Source organism: Elgaria multicarinata, chromosome 15 (assembly GCF_023053635.1).
Source record: "Elgaria multicarinata webbii isolate HBS135686 ecotype San Diego chromosome 15, rElgMul1.1.pri, whole genome shotgun sequence".
In the NCBI taxonomy this organism is placed as follows: domain Eukaryota; kingdom Metazoa; phylum Chordata; class Lepidosauria; order Squamata; family Anguidae; genus Elgaria; species Elgaria multicarinata.
The window spans coordinates 25,256,438-25,271,851 of NC_086185.1; the positions used below are offsets into that span (position 1 = coordinate 25,256,438).

The 15,414-nt window shown below is 49.4% G+C and overlaps 2 protein-coding genes across 2 annotated transcripts in view; both read left to right on the top strand.

The window, feature by feature from the left end:
- Positions 1 to 3,570: 3,570 nt before the first annotated feature.
- Positions 3,571 to 7,226, top strand: LOC134409399 (nuclear cap-binding protein subunit 2-like). Its single transcript, XM_063142116.1, has 4 exons — positions 3,571 to 3,695; positions 5,017 to 5,198; positions 5,925 to 6,063; positions 6,735 to 7,226. The coding sequence occupies exons 1-4, from the start codon at positions 3,609 to 3,611 to the stop codon at positions 6,831 to 6,833; spliced, it is 507 nt and encodes a 168-aa protein (XP_062998186.1). The 5' UTR covers positions 3,571 to 3,608; the 3' UTR covers positions 6,834 to 7,226.
- Positions 7,227 to 11,564: 4,338 nt separating this feature from the next.
- The window catches only part of SLC7A3 (solute carrier family 7 member 3), a 34,191-nt gene continuing 30,341 nt past the window's right edge, over positions 11,565 to 15,414 (top strand). Inside the window, exon 1 of the mRNA XM_063141717.1 lies at positions 11,565 to 11,600. The gene's annotated coding sequence lies outside the window, so the exon portion shown is untranslated. The remainder of the gene's footprint in view (positions 11,601 to 15,414) is intronic.

Genomic DNA, 15,414 nt, shown 5'->3' on the forward strand with positions numbered 1-15,414 from the left:
CCCTACCAGTTGAAACACCCTAGCAACCCACACCTCACCCGAAGGGAGGGGGAATGCTCCCAGACATTGCACAGCTGCAACTTATTACTCTTCCCGGGAACCAGCCCGGGGAGGCGTTATCAGATGGCATTTAATTTGCTACTCCCCTCTGGACATAAACCCATCTCCTCTCTAGGATAAAGCAAAGATGTTTTCTTCGACCATGGGCCCAGCCCATGACAGGGATAAGGAGGGAAGTTCCCCACTGCTGTGATCGTTGGTTGTGTGACGAGCTTCTCTCCTTGTAATTCTCTAGGCCGGATTGCCACTTCTGCTTGTATGTATTTGTTCTGTGGGCTAAGAGAAATTGCCGGGTGAGGTGGGGGGGCAGGAGGAGTTAGGGCTTTTTGTCTACTGTGGGCCCACCATCCTCAAGTGAGCAACAATGGCTTTCTGCATGCTTTGAGAAGTAGGCAAATGATGGATTGACTTAGAGGAAGATTGAGATTCACTGGAACCTGCGAAGAGAAAATACCCTAGAAATTCCTTTCTGTTACTACACAGTCCGACAGCCACTGACTTCAGCGAATCATGTCCCAGCTGGGCTGTAAGACAGGCTTACAAACAAAATGACAGGACACACAGGGGAAGGGATGGAAGAGGAAGGAAATCAGTTGATCAAGGCAGGAACAAGGTGGCGAGCGCTAACTGGGCATTTCAATGCACTGGTGCGGCCAATCCCTTGTTGGCAGTATGGCTGGAATAAGGCTCTTGTTCCTTAGGCCAAAGGATGGGGCCAGAGTGTTCTCCTTCCTTCTGCAGTCTGAGGAGGGCAACTGAGGCCATCAGTGGGAGAAGCAGCAGCCAGGCACCTCTCCATCATGCCTGGGTCCAGCTCCAGCTGAGAGCCCCCTCCCTCTTGCTACCAACTGTCACTGCTGAGGCCATCAGTGGAAGAGGAAGCAGCAGCCAGGCACCTCTCCATCGTACCTTGATCTGTATGAGACCATTAGAGGGTTAGGGAAAGAAGCAGCTGCTGAATTTTGCAACTAAGAATCTCCCCCCCCCCCCAAAAAAAACCCTTTCCTTTTGCATCATATTTTTTAGATTGTAAGCCTGTGGGCAGGGACTGTCTTAAGAAATATTTTTGTAAGCTGCCTTGGGAGCCTTTTTGGCTAAAGGGCAGGATCAAAGTGCTAAAGTAAATAAACTGTTGGTTGGAGCTGAGGGTTCTCTCTGGCAGGAAGGAGAAGTGAGCTCCCGGTAACTGCTCCTTTTCTGGCTGATGGCTGGGCCAGGTTAGTCTCCGCCTTGACTTGCAGCCATTCCTGAGAAGCAGGGTGTGAAGCCCACCCATAGCCTTAGGTCCCCTGGTTGCTGGCAAAAGGCCCAGTAAGCTTCCCTTCTCTCCAGCCCTAGGGCAGTACTGGAAATATTGGTTAGAAGATAAGAACTATTCCTTGTTTAATCTGTTTACTTTTGATGGGTTCTTTACAGCAACTCTGCCACAAGTCTAGAAAAATGTTTACCTGAGCCTCCTGGGTTGGTGCTTTTAGCCGTGCTAATCCTACTTGTCTAAAATGAAAAGGACTGAGCGTGCTAATACATTGTGGTTCAGCAATTTTGTGATGGTACTCCTCTTAGAAATATTCTTGTCAATGTACGTTGACATTGATGGTGCTATATAAATAATAATAATAATAATAATAATAATAATAATAATAATGTAAGATTTTACCAGCAGGAGGCCCTAAAAAGCCACTATCTGAATCCCGATGGCTCGTTCTAAGTTCTTGCAACAGCCATGCTTTCTCTCTCCCTCCTCCATCTCCATGCTAGTAATTAAAATCCAGAGTATTCTAGTTATTTCGTGCCCCAAATGGAAACCTGGACTCTTAAGAAGGAAACTCCTTATTTTGCAGAGCTTTACCGGAGCGAGCAGGGATAAGGAAGATGGTGTCCAGCGAATGGCTCCAATGTTAATTTTCACCTCATTGTCCCTCTCGTAATAGTAGAACCCAGTGGGGTCACATCCCATGAACCTGATTAGAGGGAGACTCTGGGCAGATAAAAAGAAGGACATCTTCACACCGCACATAGTTTAAACTATGGAATTCACGACCAGAAGAGGTAGAGATGATCACCAATGTGGATAGCTTTAAAAGGGGGTTAGCCAACTTCCTGGAGGAGAAGGCTATCAGTGGCTACTAGTCCTGAGGACTCTAAGCTGTCTCCAGTATGCTGATGTACATCAGTTGCTGGGGAACATTGTTTGTGGGTTTCCCATAGGCAGCTGGTTGGCCACTGTGTACAGAATGTTGGACAAGATGCAGCCCTGGTCCGATCTAGTAGGGCTCTTCTTTTGTTCCTAATGTTGGTTATGTGCCTTTAAAGTCTTGTAGTCTCTTGGACTGTGTCGGGGTGGGGGCTGAACCCCTCTTATCTTCATCCTGCCCTGAATATTTCCACCGTTTCTGGAGGAAGAAGAGCAGGTCCTGCTGGCACCGACTCGAGTTTGGCAGCGGAGCCAAAAGGGGCTGATGACAGCAGGCAACAGCTTGCATCATCGGCAGCGCAGAAATCCCGATGAATACAGTGTGGTGTTATCAGGCTGGAAAAGGATTGTCTTGTTGCGTTCGCCCTGATGGCAACTCTGAATAAGCACATGCAAAGTTGAGAGCTCCCAGAGGGGAAGGTAGAAAGCTGCCTACGTGGAAATCCCTTTCTGCTAGAGTCTAGATATGGTGGCTGATGCAACTTCCTCTATTAAGGGCTCTCAGAATTGCCACCGTTTCCCCCTCCTGATTGTACACCTGTAGGTTTTTAGCAACAGTCATCTCAGTTAAACTTTTCCTGGCATGCATGGCGATAAAATGCTCATTCCTGCATGAGAAGTTGTGATTACAGGCACAGGAGCAGTTTAAGACAGCAACGCTATTTTCGAGATCCCATCTTTTCCTGGCTTTATTATTATTATTTATTTATATAGCACCATCAATGTACATGGTGCTGTACAGATTACACAGTAAATAGCAAGACCCTGCCGCATAGGCTTACAATCTAATAAAGTTGTAGGGATCCATCCCAGAGTGAATCACAGCACCACAGCCGCTCTGGGCTATTTACCTATTTACTTGTAAAATGGATGGCACTTGGGAAAAGCTTAATGAGGACTGACCCACCCACTAACTAAGAGATGATATTGCAAGCAGAGGCACTTTTCAGACTACACTGTTCTGAGGGAAACTGGGATGAGGGTATGTTGCGCCCTGACCGCGCTCAAATCTCCCGCCCAAACCTCGCCCCTCCCTCTTTCCTTTCCGCCCGCGGTGCGAGCTGGGAATCTATTGTTTTAAGGCGACATGACGAGAACGAAAAAGACAGGGATGGGGGGGGGGGAAACTACGCTTCCCACTATTCTCAGCGGCAAATTAGCCCGCCCTCTGCACCAAAGGCGGCTCAGTGATTGGTTCATTTCCCTCGGGAGTTATGCGCATCCAATGAGGCCGTCGGATGCCTGGCGATACAAAGGTGGGGCTTACTCTGAGTGGCAAGTACTGAAACCAATTGGCTCTGCCGGAACTCTTCAGGAGGTTAAGGGCCAGAGACGTCATCACCGCCCGCCCAAGATGTCGGGGATCCTGAGCACGACGTTGAGCGGCCTCAATAGCGACTCGTATTGCGAGATCAGCGATTATCGGGACCAGCACTTCAAGGTTGGAGACTCACTCTGTGCATGCTCAGAGGCCCTGCCGCTTCTCAGGGTTGTTTTTAGAAGCCCATATGGGCTCGTTGCGAGACGCAGAGGCCCTCTGCATAGGCCCAGAGGCCCTTGTGCCTGTTTGTTCCGTTCAGCAGAAAAGCACTCTGCCCACGCTCAAGAGCCTTTTTGCTCTTTCGGCCTCCAGAATGTTCGAAAATAAGAGGTGGCCTGGCTAGAGTGGGGAGGGCCCTCGTGGTGGGCTGGGGCGAAGAGGTACGCGAAGGGGGTGGGGGTGGGGGATCCTTTTCGTCCCCAGCCTGACTACCACAAGACCTCTGCAGAAAGGGGGGCGCATGATCTGTCTTCCAGGCGAGAGAGAGTGCTGTGAATCCGGGCAAGTATTTCGTTACTGAGTAGAGGAAATAACCTGGAGGAGCAAAGCTACCTCCTGAACCCCAAAATAAGACTGTGTGCTATCCCTGAGACATAGGCCAGGTAGACATTGGCTCAATGCATGGTTTAAGCGTACAGGTTTTGTTGTTGTTTATTCGTTCAGTGGCTTCCGACTCTTGGTGACTTCATGGACGATGCCACGCCAGAGCTTTCTTATTTCCTATTTCTAGAGGACCAGAAGCAGTTGAAAGCTTAATTTGGAAACACCAGTACGTCCAGCCTTACTAGTGTGGTAACTTTGAATCATGTTATATCCCGGTCCCTGAATTGGTAGAAGCTTTGTGTAAGACGTGGTTCCAATTCAGTGTGGCATTGGGGGTGTAGAAAAGGGCAACTAAAATGATCAAGGGGCTGGAGCATCTCCCCTATGAACGAAGGTTACAACAGCTGGGATTGTTTAGCTTGGAAAAAAGGAGGCTAAGGGGAGACATGATAGAGGTGTACAAAACTATGTATGGTGTGGAGAATGTGGACAGGGAGACACTTTTCTCCATCTCTCAAAATATTACAACCCAGGGTCATCTCATGAAGCTGAGTGGTGGGAGATTCAGGACAGAAAAAAGGAAGTACCGTTTGGTGCCAACAAGATGTTTTCATTCTCCCAGGTCTTTTCATGTATTTTTCTTACATAATTTTGTTTTATTTGGTAAAGTGTCCTAGAAGCTGATGGGCAGTATATAAACCTTTAAAGTGAACTAATGATCATCCCTAGATGTTTTCCTTCACCTTTATGTTGTCTTTAAGCCCTTGGGTATGGCCTGTGTTAGTCTTCCAGTTTGTACAACATCTAACACCTGCTGGTGCCAAATGGTGCAAAAAGGAATATCTGGATAGGCATGTGACACTGACTACATCACCCCTTTTCTCTATCCCTTTCCTAGGGGGACTGTTACCTACAAGAGAAAGCCCTGAAGTACTCCTGCACGCTTTATGTGGGCAACCTGTCCTTCTACACCACAGAGGAGCAGATCCATGAACTCTTCTCTAAGTGTGGGGACGTCAAACGTATAGTCATGGGGCTGGACAAAGTGAAGAAAACCCCCTGTGGCTTCTGCTTTGTGGAGTATCCTTGGCCTGTGTTTGCAGTTGCAGGCAATGTCCCGGCCGTGGTCTTGTGGATTGTAGCATAACAGAGCTGGGCTACACCGTCAGCAGCCTCACAGGATGTCTGTATTGGTGAACTGTATGAGCTGTGAGACTGAATGTGTGCACTCTTATCTCCTGTATTTAGAAACAAACAAACAAAGAAGCCCTCCCTGCATATGTACAAGTAGCAAGTAATGGAGAAGGGAAATCTGCCATATAGCTGTCCTAATCGTGTATTTGCCTCTTTTGTTATGCTGACATCTATTTATTTATTGCAGTTGTATCCCACTTTTCAAGAAACAGGGTGTTTGGTCCATCTGTCCCAGTGTTGTCTGTCTTGCTTGGCAGGAGCTCTGCATGGTCTTAGCCAGAAGAATTTCACATTTCTGCTCCCTGATCCTTTTAACTGGAGGTGCTGGAGATGAAGCCAAGGACTTTTTGCATGTGGATTTTGTGCTCTGCCTCTGAGCTGCAGTCCCTCAAGTGTGGGCCTTGCAAGCAAAAAGATCTGCTTGATTATAACAATGTCTTGAGTCATAAGGTCCTGTCCCTCTTCTCTGGGTAGTACTAAGATGTTATCTACTAACTGAACTTGGAGTGGGGGTGGGCTATTGGACCTCAGATCCCCGTTTGCCTCTTCCTCAGCCCGGGAACAGGCTTCCCTCAAACAATCCCATGAGTTTTCCTTAAAATAACATTCCAGATACTACACAAGAGCAGAAGCGGAGCATTCTATGCGGTTCATCAATGGAACCCGACTGGACGACCGGATCATCCGAACAGACTGGGATGCAGGGTTCAAGGAGGGGCGGCAGTTTGGCCGTGGAAGGACAGGGGGCCAGGTAGGGGTCGTGGGCTGTGCGGATCCAGCATGAAGTGGAGGATCAGCACCAAAGCTCCACCCACACAAGTAATATAATCCAGTCTTTCCCAACCTGGTGCCCTCTGGATGTGTTGGACTACAACTCCCAGAATTCTGGGTATGAGGTTGGGGAAGGCTGGGTTGTAGTAACTGGGAGTGCTGGGCCCGGTGTCCTGGGAAGGCAGAGATGGTCTCTGCACTCCCACTGCTGGTTCTCAGGATGGGTTTGGCTGGTTAGTGTCCTACAATAGCAGAGTAAGGCTCTGCTATTGTCAGAAATGGTTCTGTCGGAATAGTCTGAGACCAGAGTTGGAAGGTGCAGCAGAGATGAGAAAACTAAAATTGTGTGGTTGTGTTACCTGTTTCTTCTGGGCCAAATAGCTCAGCCTGTGCTTTGCAGGAACATCTCTATGGAGACCAAATTGCGCTGGTTTATAAACCAAAGCCGACTAGTACCCTGACCTCCCTCCACCCCTACCAAAAAAAAGACCAGGTCATCGTCCGTCTGGTGATCCTTGTCTTATCTTTGGTGAAGAGACGTCTTTTAAGACAAGCGCAATGCCCCTTTCCCTTTCGACTTCACTTGCACAAAACTGCTGATTCCTGTATTTTGGTTGCTATAGGAGATTTGTCTCTTCTTTTCCCTTCCAGGTACGAGATGAGTACCGGACAGACAACGATGTGGGGAGAGGCGGCTTCGGCAAGTTTATTCAGATGCAGAAGACGAATCAACAGACAGTGATCTACTAATAGCTTCTTAAGTTTAGGGGAGAGGTGGGAAACGGAGGATAGTAGGAAGGCAGGGTTCTCCTTGGATCGTTGGGTCAAAGAGAGCAAGAAGTTTGCCTGGCAGGGTTCTATGCAACCTGGACTTCCAGGCCCCTTATGCCCCAGTGACCTTTTGCGCTTGTCCTCGACCATATTGGGGCTAATTTGGGTGGCCTGTTCTGCGATCTTGTGCCTGTTTTCCCAGTTCTGACGCAGAGATCAAAGGAAGCGTATAAGTACTGTTGGAATAAGAGAATGTGGCATTTGGGAGGGGGGTTGTTTGCTTCTCCTGTGTGGTCACTAGCCAATGTATTGGTGTTTGTTTGATTTCATTTTTTATTTAAAAAAATCTGAATAAACTGTCCTTTTAACATCTGCTGTAATCTGTAGTAACATGACTGGGGATAAGGAGGGAAGTTCCCCACCACTGCAGTGGTTGGCTGTGTGATGAGCTTCTCTCCTTGTAATTCTCTGGGCCGGATTGCCACTTCTGCGCGTATGTATTTGTTCCTTGGGCCAAGAGGAATTGCTGGGTGAGGTGGGGGGGCAGGAGGAGTTAGGGCTTTTTGTCTACCGTGGGCCCACCACCCTCAAGTGAGCAACATGGGCTTTCTGCATGCTCTGAGCTTCGCCTTAGTTCTGAGCAATGGTGAACTTGATCTCGAAACTTTATTGGGCTTCCTCAGCTGTTCTGAATTGCTGTTTGGATTATTGGGAACAAGTTGGCGAAAGAAGAATTCTGAGAAGTAGGCGGATGGTGGATTGACTTAGAGGAAGATTGAGATTCACTGGAACCTGCGAAGAGAAAATAGCCTAGAATTTCCTTTCTGTTACTACACAGTCCGACACCCACTGACTTCAGCGAATTATGTCCCAGCTGGGCTGTAAGACAGGCTTACAAACAAAATGACAGGACACACAGGGGAAGGGATGGAAGAGGAAGGAAATCAGTTGATCAAGGCAGGAACAAGGTGGCGAGCACTAACTGGGCATTTCAGTGCACTTTGGTGTGGCCGATCCCTTGTTGGCAGTATGGCTGGAATAAGGCTCTTGTTCCTTAGGCCAAAGGATGGGGCCAGAGGGTTCTCCTTCCTTCTGCAGTCTGATGACGGCAACTGAGGCCATCAGTGGGAGAAGGAGCTGCCGCCAGGCACTTCTCTGTCATGCCTGGGTCCAGCTCCAGTTGAGAGCCCCCTCCCTCTTGCTACCAACTGTCACTGCTGAGGCCATCAGGAAGCAGCAGCCAGGCACCTCTCCATCGTGCCTTGATTTGTATGAGACTATTAGAGAGTTAGGGAAAGGAAGTGTTGCAAAAACACTTCTTTTCCAACAGAAGCAGCTGCTGAACTTTGCAACTAAGAGTCTTTCTCCCCCCTTTCAATCCCCTTTCCTTTTGCGTCATGTTTTTTAGATTGTAAGCCTGATCAGGGACTGTCTTAAGAAATATTTTTATAAGCCACCTTGGGAGCCTTTTTGGCTAATGGGCAGGATAAAAGTGCTAAAATAAATAAATAAACGGTTGGAGCTGAGGGTTCTTTCTGGCAGGGAGGAGAAGCGAGCTCCTGGTAACTGCCCCTTTTCTGGCTGATGGCTGGGCCAGGTTAGTCTCCCCCTTGACTTGCAGCCATTCCTGAGAAGCAGGGTGTGAAGCCCACCCATAGCCTTAGGTCCCCTGGTTGCTGGCAAAAGGCCCAGTAAGCTTCCCGTCTCTCCAGCCCTAGGGCAGTACTGGAAATATTGGTTAGGAAGATAACTATTTGTTTAATCTGTTGATTACGTTTTCGGTTTCTTTACAGCAACTCTACCACAAGTCTGTAGTAAAATGTCTACCTGATCCTCCTAGGTTGGTGCTTTTAAATGTGCTTGTCTAAAACGGATAGGATTGAACATGCTAATACGTTGTGGTTCAGCAATTTCGTGATGGTGCTTCCCTTGGAAATATTCTTGTCAATGTAAGATTTTACCAGCAGGAGGCCCTAAAAAGCCATGCTTTCTCTCTCCCTCCTCCATCTCTATGCTAGCAATTAAAATCCAGAGTATTCTAGTTGATTTCGTGCCCCAAATGGAAACCTGGACTCTTAAGAAGGAAACTCCTCATTCTGCAGAGCTTTACCGGAGCGAGCAGAGCTAAGGAACATAGTGTCCAGGAAATGGCTCCAATGTTAATTTTCACCTCATTGTCCCTCTCGGAATAGTAGAACCCAGTGGGGTCACATCCCATGAACCTGATTAGAGGGAGACTCCGGGCAGATAAAAGGAAGGACATCTTCACACCGCACATAGTTTAAACTATGGAATTCACGACCAGAAGAAGAAGAGATGATCACCAATGTGGATAGCTTTAAAAGGGGGTTAGCCAACTTCCTGGAGGAGAAGGCTATCAGTGGCTACTAGTCCTGAGGACTCTAAGCTGTCTCCAGTATGCTGATGTACATCAGTTGCTGGGGAACATTGTTTGTGGGTTTCCCATAGGCAGCTGGTTGGCCACTGTGTGAAGAGAATGTTGGACTAGATGCAGCCCTGGTCCGATCTAGTAGGGCTCTTCTTTTGTTCCTAATGTTGGTTATGTGCCTTTAAAGTCTTGTAGTCTCTTGGACTGTGTCGGGGTGGGGGCTGAACCCCTCTTATCTTCATCCTGCCCTGAATATTTCCACCGCTTCTGGAGGAAGAAGGGCAGGTCCTGCTGGCACCGACTCGAGTTTGGCAGCGGAGCCAAAAGGGGCTGATGACAGCAGGCAACAGCTTGCATCATCGGCCGTGCAGAAATCCCGATGAATACAGTGTGGTGTTATCAGGCTGGAAAAGCATTGTCTTGTTGCGTTCGCCCTGATGGCAACTCTGAATAAGCACATGCAAAGTTGAGAGCTCCCAGAGGGGAAGGTAGAAAGCTGCCTACGTGGAAATCCCTTTGTACTAGAGTCTAGATACGGTGGCTGATGCAACTTCCTCTATTAAGGGCTCGCAGAATTGCCACCCTTTCCCCCTCCTGATTGTACACCTGTAGGTTTTTAGCAACAACTAGGCATGCAGAAATCATCTCAGTTAAACTTTTCCTGGCATGCATGGCGATAAAATGCTCATTCCTGCATTAGACGTTGTGATTACAGGCACAGGAGCAGTTTAAGACAGCAACGCTATTTTCGAGATCCCATCTTTTCCTGGCTTTATTATTATTATTTATTTATATAGCACCATCAATGTACATGGTGCTGTACAGATTACACAGTAAATAGCAAGACCCTGCCGCATAGGCTTACAATCTAATAAAGTTGTAGGGATCCATCCCAGAGTGATTCACAGTACCGCAGCCGCTCCGGGCTATTTACCTTCCCTTGTAAAATGGATGGCACCTGGGAAAAGCTTAATGAGGACTGACCCACCCACTAACTAAGAGATGATATTGCAAGCAGAGGCACTTTTCAGACTACAGCCCTTAGGGCAGGAATTCAGGAGAGGAGAGGCTTGGACTGGTTAACCTGTCAGAGACACCGAGATGCTTGTATCATTTTGCGTCTTGTGGTGTTAGCTGAAAACCCTACAGTGCACTGTACATGAACTGCAACAGCGTCGCCCAGCCCTCCGCTACCTGTGCTGGGCTACAAGAGGCCGTACTTGACTACTGTTTGCCAGTGGATGGCTTATGGATTCCAGTGTTTTCCTGGCATGTGGCTTTCCATTGGCAACTTCCAGCCCTGATGTGGGGGCCACTTTCTTAACAAGGAGAAGGCTCCGTCTCCTTCGCGACCTCAAATGGAGAGGCAGTGAAGCGCTAGCAGAAGCAAAGAACTAGTAGAACCAATTTGACCCAAAAGGCAACACAGAGTGCTGGAATTGCAGGTGGGGGAGGGCAGAGCCTGGAGTGTGTTAGGGCAGGCATGATGGGAGCCCAGCCTCTAAAGAAGGGAAAGGGGAGTGACCCCTTCTACATTCCTCATCTGCTAGGGAGGGCAAGTGTCTGCTTGGAAACAGCATGTCCCAGCTTTGTTTTTCCTTGTAGCTGCTTGCTAGCGGATGGATAGAGAAATTCACTTTAAAGTGGGAAAGGTGACAACAACCAGCTGAGACACCCTCTTCTCACCTACCCCCTCCGCACCTCCACCAAGGGGAGAGGTTTCTATCCTAAAGGGCCTTCTGTGCAGGGAACGGAACATCCCTTGATACGCGCTACTGCTTGTTAGAGTTTTCCCGAGACCAACCCTATGCATGTTTGCTCAGGAGTAAGACCCACTGTAAACTGGAGGCTACAGAGTGGTAAAGAAAGAGATTAAAATGACTCTGGAGTGGGAGTGCACGAGATCCTGGGTGGGAATACAGCTTCCATTAACTATTATTATTATTATTATTATTATTATTATTATTATTATTATTATTATTATTATTATTATTATTATTTTAATCGGGAGTGGGCAAAGACGTTTGCGGCGCTGGTGTTTTTTGCACGGCTCCGGAGAGAGGAGAGGAGAGGTGTTTTGGGCGCTTCGCCCCTGCAATCCTGCGCGCGGGGCTTTTCTTGGGGGCCCGGGGCTGCCGTGACCCGGCCAGGCTGCTCCGTTCACACGACCCGCGAGCCCGCCCCGCCTCCCTTCCCCTGGCCTAGAGGGGGCGCTGTTCGCTCGTGGCACTCGGCCCGCCCCCTCCGCCCGCGCCGCTTGATATGCAGCGCCGCCTGCCCGCCGCCCTCCTCTTTCCCCGCTTCGCGGCTGGCGACGAGCTGCAGGAGGCGCCGCCGGTTCTGCGCTCTTCGGGCTGGTGAGAGGCGGGCGCGGGAGAAGCGAGCGGGCGGGCGGGAGAAGCGGGCCGTCGGCGCGCTCGTGGCAGCGGCGGAGGCCGCGCGCTCCTCTCCTCTCCTCTCCGCTGCGCGCTTGGCGCTTCTTTTGCAAGCGGAGCTCCGCGTTGCGTCAGCCGCTGCCAGGCAGAGGCTCAACAGGTGCAGATCTGCCCCGCGTGGAGAGAAGCGATTTCCCCCGAACCCGTCGGATTGCGGCGCGGCTGTTTCTTGGCCTGCCTCGTCCGTACGTGGACGGCGGGTTTGGCGGTGCCGGGGGGTGGGAGAGACGTGCTCTGCCTATGCTCAGAGGCACTCTTCTTCACGACCGATTCGCCCGGTCCAGGTCCCTAGAGGAGGTCCCGCGGCTGGAAACGCTCCCCTATCCGCCCTGCCCAGGGCTGCTCTCTGCTCCCTCTGGGTTGGGAAGCTGGGCTGGGAGCAGGAGCAGGCTGCAAAAGAGATGATTATTTCTCTTCTACCCCATCCTCCTGCCTGCCTGCTGGCATCTTGAGGGAGTGGTGATGGTGGCTCTTCTGTCCTCCAACCAAACCTACCATATATTGTGTCCCGTTGCAAGGAGGAACAAGGCAGGTACAGATTGACAGCTGTCTAGATAGGAACTGTGTGTCGCCTGGCCCTTAAGAAGTAACTTCAGATAGACGTTTTTACGCTGTTTTCTTGGAAACAGCAGAGGCAGCAGTCATAAGAGTGTGGCAATAATTTCTGAATTGTTGAACCGTAAACAGATGTGGTTTTACTGAACAATCGTTAGCATATTCACGGGAACTGCAAGCCTTAAAACCTAAATTCCCTGAAAAGTTATTAGGAAAAAGTTACAATTACTGAAAGCGTTAAAGCCATCGTTCCCTGAAAAGTTCCCCCTTACCTCTCTCCCTATTCTGCTAATCTCGATTTAACGGATTCTCCTAACTGCCCAAAGCGTGCTCTTTCCCACACAACTGTCACGGAATGCTGAAGTCCATCACTTGAATCTTTTTTCCACCAATCCGATATGGCTGGTATGTTATGTATTAGTGCATTTTATTTCAGACATGCATTTCCTGCTTTAAAATGTGACAACATGTCCGAAGCAGCTCTCTGTTGAATATCTGTAAGATATTCCAGCCCTTTGAGGAGAACAGGTGTGAGTAGGAGGTAGAGAGTACCATGTATTTGGGACTTCAGCTTCTAAAATCCTCTGGTGGCAAAGCCAGTGGTCAACGAACGCTGGCAGCTGAAGTCCAAAACATCAAGAGATTTACTTCTCTTTCCCCCTTCCCGATTAGAGCGATTCCTGATCTTACCCCAGTTAGGAACTGAGCTGGTCCTGGGAGGGGTTTAGAGCAAGATGGGATGTTGTTCTGCCCCACCCACCCATGGTTTGGGGAAGGTCTCCACTGCTTCAGGGGTGATCTTCCCCGCGGGGGGGGGGGGGTACCTTGCCTGTTCATGTGTGTTCCCTTTAGTCCTCCAACCTACTGCCCTCTGGATTGGTTGGGCTACAACTCTCACGATGAAAGCTGGCGTGGCCATTTGCCATGCTGGGATAGTGGGAGTAGTCCAACATCTGGAGCATATCATGATGGGGAAGGTGGCAAGGATCTCTGGCTGCCTTCCCTTCGCTGGCTGGTTACTGGGAAAGTCCTCGCCCAATTTCTCACTTCAGCAGCAAAAGGGGTGAATGAGGAGAGTTTCCAGAAACACTGTCCTCCAAAGCAGGAGCCCTATGAAGAGAGATGGAAAGAACTGGGCATGTTTAGCCTGGGGAAGGGAAGATTGAGGGGAGACATGATAGCACTCTTTAAATACTTGAATGGTTGACACACAGAGGAGGGCGCAGGACACGGAATAATGGGAAGTTATTAAGTTACAGGAAGCCAGATTCCGGCTGGATATCAGGAAAAACGTCCTGACTGTTAGAGCAGTACGACAATGGAACCAATGGCCTAGGGAGGTCGTGGGCTCTCTCCCACACTTGAGGCGTTCAAGAGGTAGCTGGACAGCCATCTGTCGGGGATGCTTTAAGGTGGATTCCTGCATTGAGCAGGGGGTTGGACTTGATGGCCTTAGAGGCCCCTTCCAACGCTCCTATTCTATGATTCTATGTATTTTATCCTTGGGGGAAGCAGAGCAGTATACGGAGGAGCTGTGGCTCTGTGTTAGAGCACCTGCTTTGTGTGCAGAAAGTCTGGGTTCGATCCCCGGCGACATCTCCGGGTTGTGCTGGGAAAGAATCCTGCCTGAAACCCTGGAGAACCGCTGCGGCTGGACGGTGTCAACAATACCAGTCTAGATGGATCACTGGTCTGACTCAGTAGGAGGCAGCTTCCTATGTTCTTTCCCTTGTGGGCATCTGGTGGGCTACTGTAGGAAGCAGGATGCGAGATCCTTGTTCAGGGCTTTCCTTATGTTCTTAGGAGATCCTGAATGTGTGAGAGTAGTAATAGCTTCCCCAGTCCATTTGCAGAGCATCTTCGCCCCTGGCCAGGAGCAGTGTTGGCATTCACGCTCCTTGGATACGCTTGCTCTTGACGGGAAGTACCTGCCCAGCCTTCCAGTTCCTGAGGCCCTACCGGGAACAGGATGTGCGAACAGAATAAGGGCCTCCCGGGTGGGGAGTGGCACCGCGGGGTGCTGGAATAGGTTGAAAGAGATCTCGCAGGGTCTGCTTTGGGATCCCACCTTGCCTGTTTTCCTGCTATTGTTACCTGTGGCACCCCAAACTCCTGGGTCTTGGAGATTAAAGAAAGGAGGGGGGAACCTCCCCACATCCAGCAAATGCTCTGCTTAGGCTTGCTGTCTCTCTCCTTGTGCAAGCAGTGTTGGGGAACCAAAGAGGTAAAGAGAAGCCATTGGCAAGGCAAGGCAAGGCCCGCTGATGGCGACGGCGCTCCTCACTCCTTGGTCTGTTCGTGCCTGGGAACCCGGGTATGGCAGAGATGCTTCTTGCTGTTTGATGGCTTTCCCTGGAATAGCCCTGTGGTTAAGTGCCTGATATTAATTGGGCAGCAGCTCTGGAAAAGAGCCAGGGAGCCCCTCTCCCCTCTCCCCTCTCCCTCGGATCTAGTTGCCTTCGGCTTGGCTCTGCGAATGCTTTTCCTGCTGGCATGTTTTTATTCCGACTGTGTTTCACAGACATGAGTTGGCAGCGCTCCCCCAAGCCGGAGGGCGGGTGCCCATGGCAAATACGTACTGGAGTTGGAAAAAGCCCTCGAATGCATTTTAGCTACACTGAGAACAGCTCAGGAAATTGTGCTCTGTTCTTTCCACCTGAATGGAACCAGGTGCGCGCGTGTGTGTATACATGGAGCACGAAGTGCGTCATCTGCCAGGTTTTAATCACTTGCATGATGAAAGAGAGGCCTTTATAGAAGATCCTCTTCTTCATCTTCTGCCTGGTGAGGGGACAACGGCGACTCAGATTTTTTCCTTTGGCACTCTGATGTTCCTTCTGACTTTAAAGCGGATCTCATTAGTGCTGCATTGAAGATTAGCTCCTCTAGATTTCCTGAAGTTGTGCAGACTGTTTTGAAATGCCTCAAAGTGGCAGTGGAGTTAATTGAGCCTTGGGACGGGAGGAGGAAAGGTGTCGTTTCTGGAAGCGATTTGTTTACTGGCCTCTAAAGTTATTTATTTATAATATTTATATACTGCTCCATATCTAAAATAGAGTCTGGAGCGGTGAACGTAAGAAATAAAATAGTTAAAAGATTAAAACAGCATATTACAATTGTTCTTTTTAAAACAGAATACCTATAAAAAACAACATGGCTGGTCAGTGAAGGAATGTTTCCT

Bases quoted from the DNA above. Each gene is read 5' to 3' on its own strand.
- LOC134409399 (XM_063142116.1), top strand. From the start codon at position 3,609: ATGTCGGGGATCCTGAGCACGACGTTGAGCGGCCTCAATAGCGACTCG. The intron at 3,696-5,016 runs GTTGGAGACTCA...TCCCTTTCCTAG, and splicing joins ATCGGGACCAGCACTTCAAG to GGGGACTGTTACCTACAAGA. The intron at 6,064-6,734 runs GTAGGGGTCGTG...TTTCCCTTCCAG, and splicing joins GTGGAAGGACAGGGGGCCAG to GTACGAGATGAGTACCGGAC.